The sequence below is a fragment of the Crocodylus porosus genome, unplaced genomic scaffold (assembly GCF_001723895.1).
Source record: "Crocodylus porosus isolate Cpor-Errol unplaced genomic scaffold, CroPor_comp1, whole genome shotgun sequence".
NCBI classification, from domain to species: domain Eukaryota; kingdom Metazoa; phylum Chordata; order Crocodylia; family Crocodylidae; genus Crocodylus; species Crocodylus porosus.
The window spans coordinates 44306368-44329063 of record NW_017728949.1 but is presented as its reverse complement, the minus strand read 5'-3'; the positions used below and the strand labels follow the sequence as shown (position 1 = coordinate 44329063).

The 22696-nt window shown below is 43.1% G+C and overlaps 1 protein-coding gene across 1 annotated transcript in view; it reads left to right on the top strand.

Annotated features, from left to right (window-relative positions):
- Nucleotides 1–5: 5 nt before the first annotated feature.
- LOC109322488 (E3 ubiquitin-protein ligase UBR3-like) overlaps nt 6–22696 on the top strand; it is a gene marked incomplete at its 5' end in the record, with an annotated part of 33745 nt that continues 11054 nt past the window's right edge. Inside the window, one exon of the mRNA XM_019553539.1 lies at nt 6–289. Coding sequence (XP_019409084.1) covers nt 6–289 — 284 coding nt within the window. The remainder of the gene's footprint in view (nt 290–22696) is intronic.

The window sequence follows — 22696 nt, the reverse complement described above, 5'->3', positions numbered from 1 at the left end:
CGGCGGGCGAGGCGCTGGAGTGGTGTCGCTGCCTGCTGGCGGGCGGGGAGCCGTGGGATAGCTTCGTGCAGGCGGTACGGGCCTACGACCCGGCCACGCTGTGCGGCCTCGTGTGGACGGCCAACTTCGTGGCCTACCGCTGCCGGACGTGCGGCATCTCGCCCTGCATGAGCCTGTGCGCCGAGTGCTTCCACCAGGGCGAGCACGGCGGCCACGACTACAACATGTTCCGGAGCCAGGCGGGGGGCGCCTGCGACTGCGGCGACAGCAACGTCATGCGCGAGGCCGGGTGAGCGGCGCCGGGCCGGGAGGGCTCCGCGCTGGGCCGAGGGGGGCCGGCGGGAAGTTAGTAAACAAGTGGCGGTGGCGGCGGGCCCTCGCGCACCAGCGCCTCGCTCGGGAGCTGGGGCGTTTCCTCCAGTGGTGGCGCCCCGGTGCGGCGGGCGCCGGGCTCGGCTCTGGTCGAGGGAGCGCGGGGACAGACCCGCGAGGGGCACGGGAGCCGGGGGGCCGAGCGGCCCTCTGCTCTGGGGCGCCGGGGGGCAGGCCCGAGGCACGAGCGGGTGGCCCGGGGAACAGCGCAATTGAAAACCAGCCGTGGAGAGCGCGTGTCTGGGTTTGACACCCAGAGAATGGCGCCTGGCACGCCCCAGTGCCCAGAGGCATCAGATGGTGTTAGACCAGGCGCTCCCAGTCCCAGGGCCTGCGCTCTTGCAGGGGGCCAGACCAGAGCCTTGAAAGAGGAGGCCTTTCTCTTCCCCTCACATGTTCAGTCCTTCTGATCTGAAATATCCTTCTGTCCTGGGTTTCTCCCCTCTTCACACTCCTCTAGGGCTCTCTCTTCATGAAGCCTTCCCTATTTTTTGAAAAAAGTTTCTCTGCTTTGAATGTTTTGTTTCTCTTGCCCACAGCTAACTCTGTCATATCCCCTAGTTTGGGAGGGTATTTCCTCTTCTTTCTCTTCTAGCCAGTCTCCTGAATTCCTGTTTCCCAGCCCCTTCTGTCAGTGAGATTCCTTCCTCTTCTCAGGAGGGAACGTCCCTTCCTTCTTTTTTTTCCCTTGGTCATCATGGCACGTTACCATTGGGATTTGAGGTGCTGCTGTTTTTCTGCAGAAGTGAGCTGTGTCTACTCCAGCTCTCTCCTAAACATTACAGAAAAATACAGTGGGCTTATTTTATTTTGTTATTTTAAAATGGTTTATTTTTTAAAATAATCCTAAATGAAGTTTGAATGTAATACAAAATATGTTAAGGCCTGAATTATTTGTAATAGCTCAAATATTTAAAATAAAAATTATATATACACTGAACCCACAAACCTCTATCAGAAACTTTTAATTACAGACTGCACACTTTTTATAAAAAGAAAGAATTGGTTGAGGGGGGGGATGGGAAAGAGGATGACCTGATTTTTGAGGCCAACTTTGTAAATATGGCACAGTTGTTGATCCTGTTGCAGGCCCATCAGCAGTATACTATATTCACCATTTAAAACCAATTACAAATGTGGAATATTAAATTGTGTAGCTGCTTCAATAAATGCATATAGTTACAGTATATGTTCCTAGATGGTAGAAAGGTGTATCAAATCTACTGCAAAGGTTTTACAGAGTTGTAACTCTACATGCTTTAATGGGTATATCAACCTATAAGCAAGCATTAGTCTTTAGGAAATAACTAAAGTACAAAAAGAGAAAGTTGATTAAAATTGACGTTTTAAATCAAAGCTTTCCCCCTAGTGATTAAAATAATTATTTAAATTAGTCCAGCTTGCCCCCTTGGTTCTGGGAGGCTAAAAGAGTTTATTGTCACTTGCTTATGGTTCAAGATGGACAGACTTGGACATCATGCAGGGGCAATGTTGAATTGAGAACATATCTATTCAAGATAGTAGTTTATGAGAAGACATTTCATCCAGCATTTTAATAATTTTTATTGTCATAGTTTTCTATTTAAAAAAATTCTTTTTTCTGGGGGAAATTGGCTTTATAAAGAAAAATGAAATTAAATCCAGAGTGAACAATTAAAAAAAACAAAACCATGAAGTAGTCTCTGCTTTTTCACTCAATAGCTATGAGTGTTATGTGAAAGGGTAGTTATTTTATGTATTTAATAATACAGTTCAGATAAATGGGAAGGAAGAAGAAGGGTTGTGAGTATTTAGCTATTGCTATATTTGTTTGACTTCCCCCCCCCTCCCCCTTGGGAAGTATTATTCACGTTAATAAAATTGTTCCTTTAAGTCTTCAGTTAATGTTGTGAGGGGCTTGGTCTCCAAATGTAAATTGTACCTGCTTAAAGATTTTATGTTAAATTGATACAGTTTTGTGTATGGGGAACACCTAAGTAAAAGTTAAGAGGGGTTTAAATTCACATATCCTGACATACAATTTCACTAACTTAACTAAATTACTGTATGTTTGTATCTTTAGTTAAACTGGTTCAATTCTGTGTGTACTGAAGCTTGTAAGTAGGTAAAATGTGCTTATGTGTTGATGTTAAGATCAGCCTTCCTGTAGATTTAGGCAACAGAAGCATTGATTTCTAGCCTGACGTAACCTTGGTCACTGCAGTCTGCCCAGGTTTCTATTAATAGTAGAGAGACTCAAGTGTGGAACTTGCTTGCAAACTTTATCTGCCATTTGCCTGGCTCAGATGAAATTTTGTCTGGTTACTCTATGGGAAAGACAGAATTTTTGGTACACAATAACTTGATCTCCCATGTTCTGAATTTTGACTTAAGAAACTATACTAGAAAATATTTTTCAGTGTCAACTATTAACTAAGTGTTCAGTAACTGACTTATTGGAAAGAAAATCAGTCTCACCATCTAGTGCGTGCTCTCTTTTTCAAGGTGTTAATGGGGAACCTAGCATGCTGCGATATAAAAGTATGTATCTAAATCAGTGGTTCTTGATTTTTTTAGGCTTGAGGCATCCCTTAATAAATCCAAGGCACCCCTCGGAAAATTACAACTCCTAGCTTTTCACTTGTTTTTTTAATTGGAAATGATAGTACAGTGCTTTTGAGTACAAGAGGTCAGAATGTCTTAACAGTAGGGATTACTGTTTGAAACCTCTGGGTTTATTCTGTAAATCATGTTTGCACACTGAACAGTGTTACAACTGTGTGGCACCCTTGGAAGGATCCTCAGGCACCCTTATCTAAATGCTTCCACAATGGTTTTATTTCAGCTTGTAACCAACTTCCTAAAGATATCAGTATAGCATATACTTGCAAAGTTTATACTGCATAGTTGCAAAGAAACCTGAATCTCTAGCATAGCATACAGCTGCTGATTGTGTTTCAAATGGCTTGCTGAATTGTGAATTATTTTAGATTATATGATGTTGTACAAACAAACCTTTTAATTCTCAGGCAGTTTTCAGCATTTGTCATCTCTGCTACAACCTGTTAAGCAGTATCCATTGCACATGTAATTCTGATATTACACCTTGGACTTGAGACATTATCAACAGTATACTCCACTTAGGTGCTTATCAGATAAGTGCATAATTTCCTTAACTGAATAACAAGAGTGGCAGTCTCAATTTGTTGCCTAATGCTTATATCCTAACAAATTCAAGTTCCTGCACATCAGTTAAGTGCCTAGGCCACTTAAGCACAATAGGATCTCTCAGCCCCGCTGTCTGTTTTGTAACTTAATTGTCCTCTGACTGCATAGTTCTTTCTAGTCTGTTTCAGCACTCAGTTTTCAGGTTTCTAAAGCAGCTCTAAACTGACTAGGTCCTGTCCATTTCAAGATTCCTGCAAAAGGCATAAGGTAACCAGTCTTAATGAAACTGTGAAAAGCTTTTCCTGAAATTGAGCTTTGTTTATATTGACTCAGTGTAAGTGCATAGTCTGGGTATGTGCATAGTCTTTTTCAGTATCAAAACTATGCCCTTGAACAGTGTAGGTTGTTTGAAATTTTACTTGGACACCTGCTTTCTAGACTAGAAGACTAAAAGCTGGTAATTACAGTTGTGCTTTAACATATATTAAGAGCTAGTGACCTGTCTCCAGACTAAAATGTTTTGTTGCTCACAGTTAGACATCTTAGAGGAGAGTGTAAGTAAAATGTCTTAAATATACAGAAAATAACTAATAAGGAAGAGGGAGGGGTTTGAAGAAAAACTAAAAAAATAGTGCATTTAAATAACCTCACAGTTTAATATTATAGATGAGCCCCATCTTGTTGAAAACTGTGCTACACAAAGCTGAGTTAAGGAAATATAGACTTGAGTAACTGTCAGTTGACTTGGGTGATTGTTACTTCCAGTGAAGAGATTCCTTACTTGCTGATGAAATGATCAAAAATGGCAGGAGGGCTTTCAAGGCCTCTGAAATTAAATGGAGTTTTTTTTTCTTTGGGAAGACAGCAAGGAATTAATTATTTTTTGCTTATAGTAAGCCTTTTTTTCCATTGGCTCAGTCAATATTGCTTGAATGAAAAGGTAGTTTCTTTTTTTTTCTTTCTGTGAGTCGTCAGAAAAATAGTTCCACGATTTTTTTAAATTAGCAGTGGCTGTTGGGGTGTGTGAGACAGAGAGAGAGAACTGTGCTGGGCCATACTTCCACCACAGGCTTGATCCACAGCACCCCATTAGTTTTGTCTTATCATTCATAGTTGACGCTACACCATGTTCCAGGCTTCAGATTTCATTTTAGAAGTAACTTGAAATAATACTCTCTCCTTATCCTCAATTAAGCCTCTAGTTTACAAACTTATGTCCCAGGCCCCTGAAACTCTTTCCTCCTTTTTAACAGGAAGAGTTCCCCATAGTCTGCTGCAGGATAAGGTGTTTGCAACTGTTACCATGGAAGACTATAAACCTTCAGAGTTTAAGCTTTTCCTGACCTGCATGAGACTTGTTTCCCTGTTCATGGGTATAGGCCAGTGGTTCTGAACTTTTTTAGACTATGGATTGGAAGTGACTTTGGACCAGCATACTGCTTTATAAAAAAGGGTTGGCTGCCAGTCCACAGTATGCTGGTCACTTCTGGACTTCCAGTCTAGCAGCCAACCTTCCTGTGGACTGGCAGTCAAGTGGGCTGTGGCCCGAGGGTTGGGAACCTCTGGTACAGGCCATGCTTTTTCCTCTTTAGGAAAGCTTTGTCCCTATTAAGTGTTTGGCTAAAAACATACCTAGTCAAGCAGTTGATGCCTGTTGCTTCAGACCTGGAGGTTTCACCTATTTCCAAGGAACCCAAAGAGCCATCCTCAGTTTGTGCTGGTATCACATCCTGGAATATAACAACAGAAAGTAAACAAGAAAACTTGAAGAGATACTGGTCTCATTGTCCTGGGAGCTGCTGACATCACCAGTCAGTCTCAGGGCTGAAGCTAGATACCATTTTGGTACCTAATGTCTCTTCTGACTCTGGCAGCCTCATTGTTGGAACCAGTGCTAGTGCCCTAATACAAAGGTAGGGCTGGAAGGAACAGCTTACAAGGAAATGGGGGAAGTGACATTAGGCCTGTAAGATTAGGTGGGTAAGGGTTTGCCTACACTGGGAATTTAATACCCAATAGGTTAGAATGTGAATTTGCAGCATACTAGCTGCTCTCCACTAACTGTTCTTGTAAACACTTTTGGTTCACAAATAGTGTGAGGTTGTTTCATTTGTTTTGTAAACCAATCATGTAAAGTCATGTTATCTTACATTTTAGTAATTGCTTCAGAAAAATAAGTCTTAAATCTTTTGCCAAACGAGTAGTATGTAAATTGTTAGCACTGACTGCAGGGCTGCTTACAGGTCTGAGGTAAAAAAGATGGGAACAACATTGAGATATGACCAGTTGCAACATGGTCAGTACTTACTGCAAAACTATGCCAACAAGATTGTACTATATCTAGTGAGAACTGTCATTTCCAGCATCTTTTACCAGATATTTTCCATTCACGAGAGGAGATGATCAGGCTCCCTGATGACTTCGCTACCTAGACCATCAACACTACAGTTAGATGTCACCTGGGAGCACTGATAGAGCAATCATGACTCAGTCTTGTTGCCTGATGAGAGAGTTGCACTAATTGATGCCTTTAAAGCAGGGGTTCTCAATCCCTTGGCCGCAGCCCGCTGCTGGGCCACCACAGGTTGACTGCTGGTCTGCAACAGGTTTGGCTGCCGGAGCAGAAGTGGCTGCAGACTGGCAAACCACAGGCTCCCGCAGCCAGGCGTCTAGTTCATCTAGTAGAGAGCCTGAATATTGAAACACTTGTTATAGAAGAGAAACGACACAAACATTTTGACATTCTGAAAGCACAGTTCTATAAATTAAGGGATAGTGAAAGTGGTCAAGGGGATCTAGTTGTCTTCTTTTTACCCAGGCTACGTTTGGCAGGAAGAGGAGTGATATCAGGACCCTTGAAAACATCTTTGAGTCTACTTAGGCCTATTCAAGGCCAGGATCATTGGTAATGGCAATAGTGAAGAAAACACCAAAATTAACAAGAAACGTACCTGTTAGATTTTTTTCAATGATTGTCTTACCCATCTCAATGCAACTGTATGTGACAAATTATCCAACTTTATTCGCCAAATACAAGTCTTTCTTCTACATCAGGAAATCACCCTTATTGTCAAAAGTGTTACATGATGGAATCCTTGACTAACCACGTATATATTCTGCCATCAGATTTAGGATGATAAGACTTTTTTTTGTTTATCCTGTCTCTTTAGACTGAAGGCTGGTTCATAGTTTACCATTTGCAAGACGTTTGTTTGCACTGTTGTCCTTTTCCTGCCACATAGAATGTATGTGAAATTCACAGTGGGAGCTCAACACTGTCAGTGTAAAGTCCTACCCAGCACCAAGAGTATTTACAAATTGCCTTGAGGTTGTGCTGTTCCCCATAAGAGGCAGGGAATTAACATCTGGTATTTAGAGGGAGATATCAAGATGCAGCAAAGAGCTTTAAGTATATTTTGTCCCTATTTTGTAGTCTGAGCTGTGTTCCTTTCATTTTTCAGGTGATGGAACATAAAGCAGCTGTGATTAGGCACATGTACCTCTTCTGATCTGGAGTCAAAGGTTCCAGTCACTACAGGCATTCTTCCTTTTAACAGACATTAACCAGACTTACCTTGTGGATTTCATGGATTTCATAGACATTAGGGCTGGAAGGGACCTTGGAAAATCATTGAGTCCAGCCGCCCGCCCAGAGGACAGGAAGTCAGCTGGGGTCATAGGATCCCAGCAAGATAAGCACCAGTTTGCTCTTGAAGGTGTTCAGTGTAGGTGCTTGACCCACCTCCGATGGCAAGCTGTTCCAGAACTTGAGGGCTCAGACAGTTAAGAGTCTTCCTTATGTCCAGCCTGAAATGGTCTTGCAGTAGTTTATAACCATTTGACCTCGTCATCCCTTGGGGCGCTGTGGTGAATAAACATTCCCCCAGATACTGATGGTCACCCCTGAGAAACTTATAGGTGGCCATCAGATCACCCCTGAGCCTGCGCTTTTCCAGGCTAAAGAGCCCCATGGCTCTCAGGCTGTCGTCATAAGGTCTGTTTTCCTGACCTCTGATCATGTGTGTGGCTCTTCTCTGGACTCTCTCAAGCTTCTCCACATCCTTTTTGAATTGTGGAGCCCAAAACTAGATGCAGTACAGTTTTATCTGGCAGTGCTGGGTTTTATGTCAGTATGCCCGTATATGGTGCCACTTGTGAGACTTCACCTATGTTTCTTCCAATTCTGGGCCCATGGGCCGTATTCGGCCTGCCAGACCATTCTATCTGACTTGCAAGGCCCCTCCAAGAGACTAGTAAGAGTCCACAGCTACCCCTCTGAAGCTAGTGGGAGGTGCAGGCTTTCAGAGGTCATGCGTCATCAGGATGGGCTGGGACAGCTCTGTGCTTTCACTTCCATGGGACTCCCTGCATGCCAGCCGAGAGCAGTGGGGAGCCATGTGTGACTGGACCAGCCAGGCTTTGTGCTGCTCCTGGCATTCCATCCGGGAACTATGTGCTGGGCTGGTCTGTGCCTCCACATGTGGCTCTCCGCTGGAATGCTGAGTGCCCCATATAGAGGCATGGTGCCAGCCTGGCCTGATGGTATGCAACTTCCCATGGCTCCTGACACTCCAGCTGGGAGCTGTGTGCCATTGGGCTGGGCTGGATCTGTGCCAGCACTTGGGGTTCCCAGCACTGGAGCTGGAACCACGTACCTTTGTGCCAGGTCGGGTCAGGCTGCCTCCATGCCAGCACATGGGGCTTCTGGCACTGCAGGTTGGATCTGTTTGCCTTTGGCCCAGGCGCACTGTGCCACCATGTGTTGCTGGTGTGCTGGGAGTCCCATGTGGTGGCATGGAGCTGGCCCGACTTGAAGCCATGTGGCTTCCTACAGAACCTGGCAGTCTAGCAGGGAGTGGTGAGCCTTAGGGCTGGGCTGACTCTGTGCAACCATGTGGGGCTCTGGCACCTCAGCTGGGAGCTGTGTGCCATTGGGCTGGGACAGCTGGCTCCATGCTGCTCCATTCAGCTCCCAGGACTCAACGAGAGCCACTGTGGGGAAGCTCCGCCTGCTGTAGGCCCTGGGAGCCTGGTGCTCCTTCTGACAGTGTGGGCTTGTAGCTTGTAGGGGGCCCACACGCACAGCACCCACCATGGCCACACCAACAATCCCCCACACCCCATCATAAACCCTATAACTCTTCCCCCCCCCCAACCACACCCCACACACTCCTGCATATATTCCCCACACACAAATATACAAGATTAAGACTTTATTTTGAGGTATTATGCATTGACTATATATACACTATGCAAACGCACAAATCAGGACAATTAAAATAAGAAGTTATAATGTTGGATTTTTAGTATATGATTAGCTTTTTCTGGTTTCAGCATGGCCCCCTCCCACCACCCCTTAGGGAGTATTTTGGGGGAGAAGGGGAGGGATTTTTGGTTGCAAAGGTCAGGGGTAGGAACTTCGGACCCAAGATGGCAACCAGAGGGCAAGGTACCTTTCAAGGGGTGGCAGGGCTATCCTTGTGGCGCTTGACAGCTCACCAAAAGTCATTAAGCGGCCCCCCGCTGAAATAATTGCCCACCTCTGGTCTAGACTCTGCCAAGACATCAAATAGATAAAATTTCAGTGACCCAGCAAAGAAGATTTAATGGTGAAACTCAACAAATATATGGGAAGAGGAGTTCTTTTCAGTACCCTCGCAACAAAGAGATTGATCATAGTTGTCTTAGGGAAAGGCTGGGGAGCTCATTGGACCACACATTTCAAGGGTTTGGCACTCTGGAGGAATCAGGCTATCAGACTGGTCTGAATGGTTTTGAAGGTGCGGAGGTATAGTCAGTATGGATCCCATAAACCCATCTTACTTTTTAAAGCTCTCCAGAACTTTTGAGTAGTGAGGGAATAAAGAAAATATCATAGCAACTCTATCCTTTATGTCAGTGGTAGTCAATCTTGTAGCGAACGGCTGGCCCGCAGGGTAGGCTGGGGCCCATGCTGCCTCTGCCTGGCCCTGCACACCCAGGTCAGGCCTCATGCCAACCTCACCCACCTACCCCAGGCCCCAGAACCCTGTTTTTCCCCCATGTGTAGGGATCAGACCCTTTTCTGCTTTGTATGCCCAATCCAGCATGCAGGGCCATGTTGTCCAGTCCATGGCACTCCCCACAGAGCATAGAACCACTCAATGCTTACCATCAAGACCAAAATGCTAGTGTACAAGGCTTGTATACACACTCTCATGTATGGGGAGGGAATATGGGCGACTTACGCACATCAAGAGAGTGCAGCTTCCACCTGCATTTTTTATGCCACAGTCAACAACAAATGGCAAGATAAAATTACCAAGGCAGAGGTTCTTCAAAGGACAAATTTGCCAAGTGTGATGACCCTACTCACACACAGATGGCTGCATTGGCTAGGCCATCTGAGCAGGTTGGAAGATGGATGCATACTCAAGGAAGTTGGAAAGTTCGGCTATATGGGGAACTATCAGAGGGAACAAGAACAATAGAATGCCTCAAGCTTCACTATGAAGACACATGCAAGTGAGATATGAAGGCATTTGGAATCGATCCTGACCAATGGGAAATCTAGCAAACAATCGTAACAAGTGGTGTCATTGTCTCTATCAGGGCATCAGAGTCCATGGCAGAAATTGGCTCCAGCAGCTTAAAGAGAAAAGAGTCTATAGGAAGCAAGCAGCTCCTGAACCACCCAACCATAACATATACATTTGTAACCCCTGCCACAGATCATACAAATCTCAGATTGGACTACTTAGTCACATGAGACACTGCAAGCCATCTACGTCAGGCTGCAATATCTACCGTCTCCTGTAGATGAAAGGATGCCAGAGCATGGGACACCCTGCATCTTGCACAGTATGCCTCTTAAATGGTGCTATGTAAAAAAAAATAAAAATAAAAAAGGGAAGAAAGAAAAGTATTTTGTGTGAGCTCCATACATACTACATCTCAAACATCTCAAAGAACTACTGTAGGTAAATGAATATTTTCCCCTCAAATAAAAAGGGATAGTATTGCCTTTTACTGCTGAGAATTCCAGCTTGCTTTTGAATTCTAGTTTCTGAAAAGCCTGAGATGAGGTTCTATCCTTGAAAAATGAGAGAGACTTCATCTGTTATGGTAACTTTAAATCCATCATGGAATATGTTGTGCTTATAAAATTGCCTGCCATGACTTCCTGAAGAATGCCCCTACCTTGGGCTACAGTGTTCTCTGAATTTAGTTGCTTTGGTATGTTCCAAATAGGTTATAGCCAAATTATGATTTTGGATTATTGCTTTCACTGCTTTGGCTTGACTAGCAACACATTGTACTTGATGCATACCTCAGAGCTAATTCACAGTTGTTTCAATAAAAGCTTCAGAAAGAGCTTGAGGCTGCTTTTATCTTTTTGGACTTAATTGGTTTAAAATGAAATACTAGATGCTTTAACCTTGTTGAGTGTCTTTTGTGTTGGTCCTTGTACAAACATAATAAACGTTTGTCCAGAAGATCTTGTAGTATAAAAATTGAAAATCTAAATTTAAACATGTTAAAATAGGAATAATCTGTTTTGAGAAGAGTAAGGTAAATGTGGTTGATACACCTTGTGTTGTGCTGCATTATGTCTTGCCTGAACCTGTATGCTGTTTGAATTGTCCACACTTTCTTAATATATTGTCTGAATTGAAGAATCTGTGTATTTCATAGCATACTGGATCTACCTGCTGCAGCAAGATACCTAGATTATTTGGCCTTCTAAACATCTTGTTGACATTTCAGTTGTATTGTACAAATAGGGTCTTAATTATTTTACTTTCTGTAAAATGAACCATAATATACATGGTATTTTAAATCCATAATGGGGCCTAGGTTTTTGCATTGACAACATATAATTGTAGAATTTGGAAGGGGAAGTTGGAAAGTTCGGCATTTTGGTAAAGGATGGTTGGTGGCTTTGGTACTTGGAAAAGCATAAGGGGCTGTCAGGGATTAGGATTGGCCTGCTAACTGCATGTTTCAGATAATGCTTATAGTAAACTAATGAATAAGGCTAACTTTGAAATATGTGTTTGTCTGCTTCAGAATTTACATTTCATAGAGATGAATTTCTTGATTCTCTCTCTGTAAGCTATTATTTCTGATTGTCAGGGAGCTTCAAAAATAAATACTGTATCAGTTTAGAATGTGGTAATCTTTTCTTGGGTTCTTCCCTCCCCACCCCATCAACAAAAGGTTGGGGACTTAGCCGTTTGTGGGACCTCAAGGGGTACAGTTTTTGAATGAATTGCTATTCTAAGACACATCTTCAGCAAAGTATGAATTCTGCAACAAATTCCATAGCTGTAGAATATTCAGGGTCATTTTAAGTTCCAGACCAGTTTTTTGATTCTTGATCTCAATAAACCTAAGTCCATTTTTCCCCTAATATCTCAGATCTTTGGCCAAAATCAAGGCCATTTCCCCCTATTTGATTTCAGTTTCAAGAAGTTTTTCTTTAAACATGTAATGGGTTTATAAGATCTTTTTATGGGGCTGTCTAGTAATAGGAATGTATTTATAATCAATGAAAAAGAGTATCTGCTTCTCACATACTAACTTAGAAGAGGATTGCTGTTGGGGTAATAGTTAGGAGATCCATATAAGTACCTAGATTGCCTTTATCAAAATGCTTTTCTTGATTTTTATATAATATTTAATCTTTCTAATATGAAACCCATGGACCATTACCTTTCCAGGGATACTGAAAATATTGAGACGTGTATTTACATAAAAGTTCCTTACATAATTATCATACATGCATTGTGCTTTATGCTTGCTCTGTTTGATTTGAACTGAAGCTTTTTATTTAAGCTTCCTTATTTTCTCCAAGAAAGAGGTTAATTTGATATACTCCTCTTTTGATGTGTGTAGGCACTCTTCAAATGCGTTATGGGTGTGGGGCTGCAATGCCACCTGTTATTAAAGTTACCCGGCACTAACCAAACTCTCAGTTGCTTATAGGCTAAAATTATATATCCGTTGTCTCCCTGAAGCTGAATTTTCTTGGCAGTTTTCAGCCAGAGCATCTCTGCTGTTTCCTTAGCATTGGTTTCAGAAAAAAATATTTGGTTTTGCCCAGGGTGGATTTGATTTAAATCATATCAGTTTAAATCATGATTTAAAGCACGATTTAAACCAGGAAGCCTCAGATTTCGGTCAGGAAGCCTCAATTTAATCAGTTTTCTACAAAAAGTGCATTCTTATTTGATATCCTTTATTCATTTAACTTCTTGAAACTTTGCACATTTAGAGAGACATAAAGGCTTGACTGTGTACAGAGAGACCAGAGGGTTTTTGGGTGGGTAATCAGATCTGTTATTTCTTATCTCCATATACTGTTGTTAAGTAGGCCTGTGCGAAATGGCTAGTATTCACTTCGGATTCAGATTTGGCTGATTTGAGGGACAGTGATTTGATTCGGTCATTCAAATCACTGTCCCAAATTGATTCCACAGTTTGGCTGCTGCTGATTAGGCTGAATCTCTGAATCACACAGGTCCCATCCCCAACCCACTCTCAATGGATGCCCTGTCTAGCCCAGCTCCCGGCTGTTTGGAAAAAAACAAAACAAAAAAAGCCCGCACTAACTGATTGCTGCTTGGCAGGTGGTGATTCCTGCTGCCCCACACTGCATGGGGGGGAGAGGGGGCTCTGTCCTGAGCCCTCCGAAGCCCTGAGGCTGCTGCAGGAGCTGGTGAACCCGGGGTTTTTGTTTTTTTTTTCTTAAAGGCCTGGGGCATATAAATAATAAATTTTTATATTTTTATTTTTGTTAAGATCTTTTTAAAAAAAATAAAATAAACCTATATAAAATGAGTTTTAATTTAAGGTATGTTAAAGCTCAAAGATGTCATGAAATAAGGATTATAATATACAATATAAAGGCTATTTTGGCTTGGATGAGAAATTCCTTGTCTTTGTGGCAAAAATAAACTGGTGATTACTCTGTAGTTGAAATGCCCAGACCTAATTTCTTGTTCTAGTCACCACAGACCTGTGATTGGAGTGCTAGTGGACATTATGTTCAAGCAGAGGCTCTATTTCATGTTTGCCTAGAAGCAGTGTCTTCCCTGATACTGCCTGTTTTCTAAGACGTTACCTTTTCCACTTTGCACTTAACTCAGTAACTCAGCTCTTTTGCATTAATTAGCCCTTCCCTCTATGTCCTTTTCTGACTGACATGCCTCCTTTATTGTTGTACCAAGGTCCAGCTGAGTCGGTCCTCAGTTGCTCTCCCCTTTTACTGAACTTCGTATTGTTGTATTGTTGTGTTTGATGTTACCCATTCTTCTTGTGGTTGTTTAGAAAGTAGGAAAATTGACTTGAGTTGCCCATACTGCTCTTGTCTTGTCCTGGGCTTCTGGGCAACCAGATCTGTGTCTTGGCAGACAAATGCAAAAATACTGATAATTCATTAGATGCCTTCTAATGACTTACCATCTTTTTTAAATGCAAAATATTTCAGGCATTTTCTTGGTCATACGTTTTCTATATGAAGACCCAGTCCCTTGTTCTTACTTGTCACTACCACAGCAGCATCCAGGCAGCTTGCACTGCACTCCTATTGAAAATTGATTTTTCCCCTACAGTTTCCACCTACAATATCTGATACACAAAACATCAGGTTATTAATATGTTGCTGTAGTTGGTTCAGCCTTGTAATTCTGGAAAGTAAATAATATGAAAGAAATGACAAATTGTTTTTGTCCTTTTACACTTTTGCACGAATATGCAGTTTGTGGAAATACCAGGTACTATTCCTGAAGAGCAGTTTTGTTGATGCTGCCAGCTTAAACAGTCACATCATGTTGATGTAATTTTTTTCAGGGCTTTATATTTTTTTCCTCCCACAAGATTCTTCCGTTCTACCTTTTTAGTGACTTGTCTTTTTTCTGAATGTCACTGTGACTGAATGTTTTAGTCTCATAGTAACCTTTAATTAAGAACACACTATTCATTGTGGTTTTGAATCAATCACTGTAAAATGATAAGTCATAATTTGTTGCCTATTTCTACATTTTCTTTTTTTCTGAGCTACTGATGGAACAACCAGCTGCTGCCCATTTTGCAAGATCTATCTTTCTGAATTGCTGCTTGGACAGCAAAGACACACAGACATGTGCAGCGTGGTTTGCAGTGTTTGGAATTGTATCTTTCAGTTACTGCTACCATATATGTGCCATGGGGGCTTTCTTGTGGTCTCTGTATGTAAGTACTTGTATTATTTATGTCACATGTGACTAACTGTGCCTCAAGACTCCCGGTCTGTTAAATATCCCAGCCCACTAACTTTTGGATCTCTAGCTGTGAACTTGCTTGAGATAGAATTATAGAATTCTCCTACTCTCAGACTGGATCTAAAGTGTAGTCATCTGGGAGATCTGTTTTTGATAAGGACCCTTCAGTTCTAAGGCTGTAACAGTGAGAAGCTGTGAACACTAAGCTTTCTTAAAGCAAAGTATGATTTATTTGATTAAAAGTATTTAACAGAGAATCTGATTTAAAACAAATAACACCTGCTACATGTATGTCTAATTTGATAGGTGTTTAGCCATCTACTGCCTGAGGGACCCTAGTAGTATTAGCTCCCTATATAGGCTCTTTCTTAAGAGTTTCTTTGTCTGCTATTGGAAGTCACTACCATTCTGTACAACACTTAGCGACATATCCACCTCATCCTTCTGCAAGGATGCTTTTTAAATTGTATAATCTTTTTTGATTTCTAGCCTAGCCTGGCAAGACAGCTTTGTCACTTGGGCATAAAGCCTGAATGAGTGCTATCGAATTAGTTTTCTGATGTGGAAAACAATGCTAAGTCTTTCCTCTGGTTCCTCCTACTCCTCCCAGCAATTATTGCCCCCCTTGAATAGTTCCCTTGTCTTTACTTATGCTCCATAGTTCTCTCATTTAGGAGTGTGAAAATTACATGATTCAGTCAAGAATCCTTAATAGAACAAGTGAAGCCAGTTAGTTATGTCAATTCCACTTCTCTGCTCTTTGAGAAAGTTATGAGTCACAAACAGGAACAGGAATTGTTCCATAGACTCTGAAGGTGACATTTTTAGAAAATTAAGGTTGGATGGGACCTCAGGAGGTCATCTAGTCTACAACCCCCTGCTCAAAGCAGGACCATCCCTAACTATATCATCCCAGCCAAGGCTTTGTCTAGCCAGGTCTTAAAAACCTCCATGGATGGAGATTTCACAACCTCTCTGGGTAGCCTGTTCCAGTGCTTCCAGTGGCTGTCTATAAACTCACCCGGGGCGGGGAGGGGGACCAGCGGAAAATAGGTGAGGCTCTGTTCCCCTGGGCACCACCTGGGATAACAACGAGTAACGGCCACAAATTGATTGAGAGTTGGTTCAGGCTTGATATCAGAAGGCATTACTTTATGGTTAGGGCTGCCAGGCTCTGGAATAGGCTCCCAAAGGAGGTGGTGCTCTCCCTTACCTTGGGGATCTTCAAGTGGAGGTTGGATAGATATCTGATTGGGATATTATGATACCAGCACTCGTTCTTGATGTTCTGTTCAACCCTAGAAACTTTGAAATAATCCCCATAGTGAGTTGAGTTTTTCCTAATATTTTAGTTAAGCTTCACTTGCTGCAGCTTGAGATTATTGCTTCTTGTTCTATCATATGTCACTACTGAGAACAGTTTAGCTCAGGGGTGGGTACAATATGGCCTGTGAGCTGGTTGTGGCCCACTGAGGGATTTTGTCTAGCCTCAGTGGGTCCCTTGGCTCCTCTCATGCTATGTGTGGGGGACAGCCTGGGCCATGGTGTATTCAGCTGGTCCCACTGCTCCTGGGAGTGCTGCAGCGTGGTGGAAGGGTGGCTGGACTCCCATTTCCCAGCAGCCCTGGTGGCGGTGGCTCTTTCCAGCTGCTGCAGCCACCAGATCTGGCCCCATTGCCTGTGCACCCCAGTCTGTCCGCGCTAGACCCTTCATTGGGGGCAGGACCCACATGGGCAGGGCATTCAGCTGGGTGGCTGGGTTGGGGCCGCAGCTTGGAACAGTTGCTATCCATCGCCTACAACGCCATTGCAGTGGGCGCAGGTTCTGCAGGCAGGGATGTGCGGGGAGTGTATTGTTGCTCTGCCCTGCCTTCGTGCTGTCACTGCCCCAAGATCCCAGCCCTGGACACAGCTCCGTGCCCAGCTGTGGCCCCATCTTGTTTGTCTGGCTGCACGCCCTGCCCGTGCAGCTCCTGGCCTGTCTCCATGTAGACCTGGAATCATGAGGTAGTGATAGTGTGGGGATGGGGTTGGGGCAGAGCCCTGGGTTCTGCAGGCAGGGACATGCAGGAGTGGATCATGGCTCTGCTCTGGCCCCCATACTGTCACCGCCCATGATCCTGCCCATCCTGCTCCCAAACACTGTTCTCTGCCTACCTGGGGCCCCATCCCACATAGGGAGTTTTGGTGAGTCGTTGCATTGGGGGATGGGGGGAGCGTACTGACTAAATAAGCCCAGCTCCTTTAGTCTTTCCTCAGAAGTCATGTGTCCCAGCCCCCTAACTACTTTTGTTGTCCTCCGCTGGACGGTCTCCAACTTTGTATTGGTTGACATCTGAAAGGTTATCTTTGCAATCTGAGAGCAGGAATCTAAGCATTTGAAAAAGTAAAAACTTAAATGCTGCAGAAACAATGGCTTGTTCTATTGTTCTCTCAAAAGATGATTACCTGTTTGCCACTGGTTAGTAAGCAAGTGGGTTTATTCAAGCCCAGCTCTATAAAGACAATAGAACCCCTCCCCCCCCAAAACCAGAGTTATAATGTGCTAGATTCCTTATGTATCAGCATAACAATTTCTATTTCTGAAATAAAAAGATGAATTAGACTTCCATAAGTTAACAGTGAAATGTAAAAATATTTTAAAAAGCTACATAAACTAAAGAAAATGGAAAATAATACAGTTAACAAGAACTTTTGAGAAACTTCTGCAGGTGCTAAGAAATTCAGATAACTTTTTATTCTTTGTTTTTTCCATGTACATTTTTCCTATCTCATTATCTACAGCTTGTAAGACAGTGTTGCAGTTAGGGGAATATGTAAACTTCTTCCAAACAAGTGTTTTAGTTCTTTTATTTGTAAATGTAATTAGGTTTCATTCTATTTTGAATGTGTTGCGAAAATATTATTCAGCATATTATCAACCGTACAATAATTAGGGTGGAATGATATATTTCCATTTTTTTTATTTATGTTAAGTTGTTAAAAAAATGTTTAAAAGTGTACCCCCTTACATAACCAAAACCAAAATTCAAAGAAATATTTATTTTGGGCACTTGGAGAGTGCAAATTGAATTTCACTAATCAGTTGCACCAACTCTTTTATTTGGTTTTCCTCACAGAATATAAGGCTAATCGTTATTTAGATTCCAGTTGTACCCGTAAGTTTTAATCAAGTCAAGGGCTTGCTCATTTGTTCACTGGAAATTGTGGAGCTTGCACTGAACAGCTTATCTAATTTAAAACAAGTGAGTTTGACAAACAGTAGGCAGGGAGGGGAGAGATGAGGGTAAAAATAACTAGCCTGTGTAACTGCGTGATCTTACGTTCAATCTTGTGGAATGAAGTTAAAATGGGAGATATTGCAGGCTGTAATATAAAGAGCACTGCAAGAACACCGATGGGCTGTAAAGGTGGGCCTTGGCTGTGGCTCCCACAGCATGGCAGGGTCTCCGTTTGAGAAAATTGAGGGCTTTACAGTTTTGTTCATTCGACTGATAGAGGAATTGGCTTTACAAGGCTTCATGGTGGGTCCTTTATCTCCTTATCTTGCTTGTAGAGGGATCAGGCTGGGCACTCCTATAGTTGCACACCCACAGCTCCCTACTAATGTGCTGTAGCTGTTTTTATGCTCCTGTAAACAGAGGTGGGTGTTTGAAATGGCATGGAGGAGGCAAAAAGACAGGCTTGATGGCAGTGTTCTGCTGGGATTGAATTGTGATTTGTAAAATGGTAACAATTAGAGCGATTCAGATATTGTGTGTGATTTTTTTTTCTTTCTTAAAATTGACAGAAAATGGGGGTATCAAATATGTGAAATCAAATATCCAGGTTACATTCTGAAGTTAAGGTTTTTCAGGAAACAGTGAAAACATGCAGAGCATCCTGTGCAAGTTTGCCAGTGTAGTAAATCTGTGGGATCTATATGTTATTTCCTTATAATGTGGTACTGTGAAAATAGTTGCAGTAACACTTCTGCTGTAAATCTCTAGTTTCATTTACTTATAGCTCATTAAATAAATTCTCTTTTGGTTGAAAATGTATATTTGGACATGACCCCTGGTAATTAAAAAAAAGTTACAAGGTAGCAAATTTACAAAGAAAACAAACATAAACTTCACTAAGTTATTCTTAAAATGGGTATAAGAATAGAGAAGGTTAATGCTTTTTCTCTCTGTTCTGAAGCTTGCATTTAAAACAAAACATTCCAAATAAAACGGGGCATTTGAACATTTCTGACTAATGAAACACTACTGTCTGAGATGCTTTCAGTCTTAAACTACAATTATCCAACAAGAATAGTGGTAAAGCCATTTGAAAAGGAAAAATCAAAAATCATAAGAAAAATAAATTAAGAAAGATCTATTTATAAACTATATTGTCTGAAAAGGTCTTATTTTGTGTTATTAAAGTTTTGTAGTAATAAAAATTAGAAATTAAAATGGCTTATTTGGATATCTAGTCCATCAGCCTTCTAGCACACTCTTTTAAGTGTTTTCTGTTGTTTTACTGTGGAAGACAAGCGTAAATAAAGGTAAGATATCTATAAAGAATGCCTAGCATTGTATTGCTTACATTAGAGGCTACTTTTTTCTGAATCCCCATTTAGAAAGCATGAGTGTAGTTGCAGTGCTACTGTCAGTCTTTGTAGATGTTGGAATTATTCTACTGGTGGCCTGGTGTTTTCGGGGAGGGCCTGGGATATTCATAGTTTCTAGGGTTGGAAGGGACCTGAGCAGATCATCTAGTCCGACCCCCTGCCATGGCAGGAAATAATACTGGGGTCAGACGACCCCAGCAAGATGTTCATCCAACCTCCTCTTAAAAACCCGTAGGGTAGGAGCCAGCACCACTTCGCTTGGAAGTTGGTTCCAGATCCTAGCCACCCTGACCGTGAAGTAGCGCTTCCTGATATCTAGCCTAAACCTGCCCTCTGCCAGCTTCTGACCGTTATTCCTGGTCATACGTGGCAGTGCACGGGGGAATAGTGACTTCCCCAATGCCTGCTGATCTCCCCGACTGGTTTATAACATGCCACTAGATCCCCCCTCAGCCTTCTCTTTTGGAGGCTGAACAGGTTCAGGTCCCATAGCCTCTCCTCATAGGCCCTGCCCTGCTGCCCCCGATCATGCGAGTGGCCCTCCTCTGGACCCTCTCGATGCTGTCCATATCCCTCTTGAAGTGCGGTGCCCAGAACTGGAAGCAGTACTCCAAGTGAGCATATTGAATGTGCTCACTTCCTAGGTGCATCCCAGTAGAGTTCTAACTGCCCTTTGGGACATTTAACAATGTGTGTATTAGACATTTGCTTAACTGATGTCCCTGTCAGTGTGCTCTTCGGTAATATAGGGTAGTAATTATGGAAAAAGCTTTCCTGCCTTTTGTTCAGTGAATTGAGTGTACGTGTAAACTAGGGCTGTATGTTTTACTATAGGATGCTGTCTGTGCCAGCCCAGAGTTCAAATCCTGGCTCTTTAGCTCGAACTGTGGCAGCTCATGCTTTTAGCTCTAGAGGTGTAAGTCCCTGATGTGGAGGCCAAGGGGACTGTTATCACATGCATGCACTTGGAAAACAATGTATGAAACTGACAAGTCAGTAGAGCTGTGAAATAAGCCTGGGACAAAGATCTTAGGATTTGAAAGTAGTGTAGGATAATGGGATAGGCTGTCTAGAATTTTGGTAAAAGAAGTGGCTTGTTGTCAGCCTGTGAGGTGAGTCCAGAAAGCTTTCTTTCTTTCTGGTTTTAAAATAAAGCAAGATCTGCTGTGGTCATTTCATTGGCTTTATAGTGCACTCTATTTAGGATTCCTTGGCTCTGGTACTTAGACTGCAACAGTGGACTAAGTCAGAGGTAATGGTGGACCTACTCTGATCTTTACTGGCTGCTGTTTTCCAGCTGCTATTTCAGGTGCAAGTCCTAACCTGTGAAGTAAGATTTTTTCAGATTTCAGTTTGCGGACTAGCTTCTGCCCTCTTGTTATATTTGTATGGCCTGCATGACATTTCAGTTGATAAAATGGGAGATTTTTGGCCCTGATGTATGCAAAGTTAATTCTGAAAACATGAATGGAGAGTAAACTAGTGGGGTGTTGTTTTCCTAACTCTACAGACGACCTACAGCTAGTACTGAGAGTATCATTGTTTCATAGTTTCTAGGGTTTGAAGGGACCTGAACAGATCATCAAGTCTGACCCCCTGCCCTGGGCAGGAATGAGTGCTGGTATCATAATATCCCAACCAGATATCTATCCAACCTCCTCTTGAAGACTGCCAAGGTAGGGGAGAGCATCACCTCCTTTGGGAGTCCATTCCAGAGCCTGGCAGCCCTAACCGTAAAGTAGTGCCTTCAGATATCAAGCCTGAACCAACTCTCAATCAATTTGTGGCCGTTACTCGTTGTTATCCCAGGTGGTGCCCAGGGGAACAGAGCCTCACCTATTTTCCGCTGGTCCCCCTCCCCGCCCCGGGTGAGTTTATAGACAGCCACTGGAAGCACTGGAACAGGCTACCCAGAGAGGTTGTGAAATCTCCATCCATGGAGGTTTTTAAGACCTGGCTAGACAAAGCCTTGGCTGGGATGATATAGTTAGGGATGGTCCTGCTTTGAGCAGGGGGTTGTGGACTAGATGACCTCCTGAGGTCCCATCCAACCTTAATTTTCTAAAAATGTCACCTTCAGAGTCTATGGAACAACAATTCCTGTTCCTGTTTGTGACTCATAACTTTCTCAAAGAGCAGAGAAGTGGAATTGACATAACTAACTGGCTTCACTTGTTCTATTAAGGATTCTTGACTGAATCATGTAATTTTCACACTCCTAAATGAGAGAACGATGGAGCGTAAGTAAAGACAAGGGAACTATTCAAGGTCTCTGCCCTATTATCATATTTTCTTGCATACCATATGCTCCTAAATAAGACATGCACCTTATTTTCTGAAAGGCAGAATGTATTAAAAAATATTTTTCCAGAGTTGTGGCTTAGAACCGAATGAATACAGCAGTTTACAGAATGCATGCACATGCATACTCGGCCAAAGGGGGAGGAAGAACCAGCACCATACCTACAGTCTGGGGAACTCCCTTCTCGTCAGTGCAGAGGCAGAAAAGGATCTTGAAATCACTATTGATGCCAAAATGAACATGTGCCGGCAGTGTGGGGATGCGGTCAGGAAGGCCAACCGTACTTTGCCATGCATCCACAGATGCATCTCAAGCAGGTCCAAGGAGCTGATCCTCCCCCTCTATGCAACACTGGTCAGGCCGCAGTTGGAGTACTGCATTCAGTTCTTGGTGCTGCACTTCAGGAGGGATGTGGACAACATGGAGAGGGTCTACAGGAGGGCCACTCGCATGATCGGGGGCAGCAGGACAGGCCCTATGAGGAGAGGCTAAGGGACTTGAACCTGTTCAGCCTCCACAAGAGAAGGCTGAGGGAGGATCTGGTGGCCATCTACAGACTTGCCAAGGGGGACCAGCAGGCAACAACCCTGTTCCCCCAAGCACTCCTGGGAGCAACAAGGAATAATGGCCATAAGCTGACTCAGAGTAAGTTCAGGCTAGACATCAGGAGGCACTTTTCACAGTCAGGGCGGCTAGGAGCTGGAACAAACTTCCTAGAAAAGTGGTGCTCGCCCCTATCCTGGGGATCTTCAAAAGGAGACTAGACAATCACCTAGCCAGGGTCGTTTGACCCCAGCATTCTTTCCCGCCTGTGGCAGTGGGTCGGACTTGATGACCTGCTTCAATGTGATGCAACTGTGACAAAAGTAAAAGCTATTTTGCAACTCATCAGAAAAGAGATTTACCGTATTTTTCGGACCATAAGACGCACTTTTGCCCCCCCAAAAGTGGGGGGAAAACGAGGGTGTGTCTTATGGTCCGAAGGTGTGTGTCCCGGGGAGACGGGGCGGAGCTTGCCTGCGGAGGCGGCGGAGC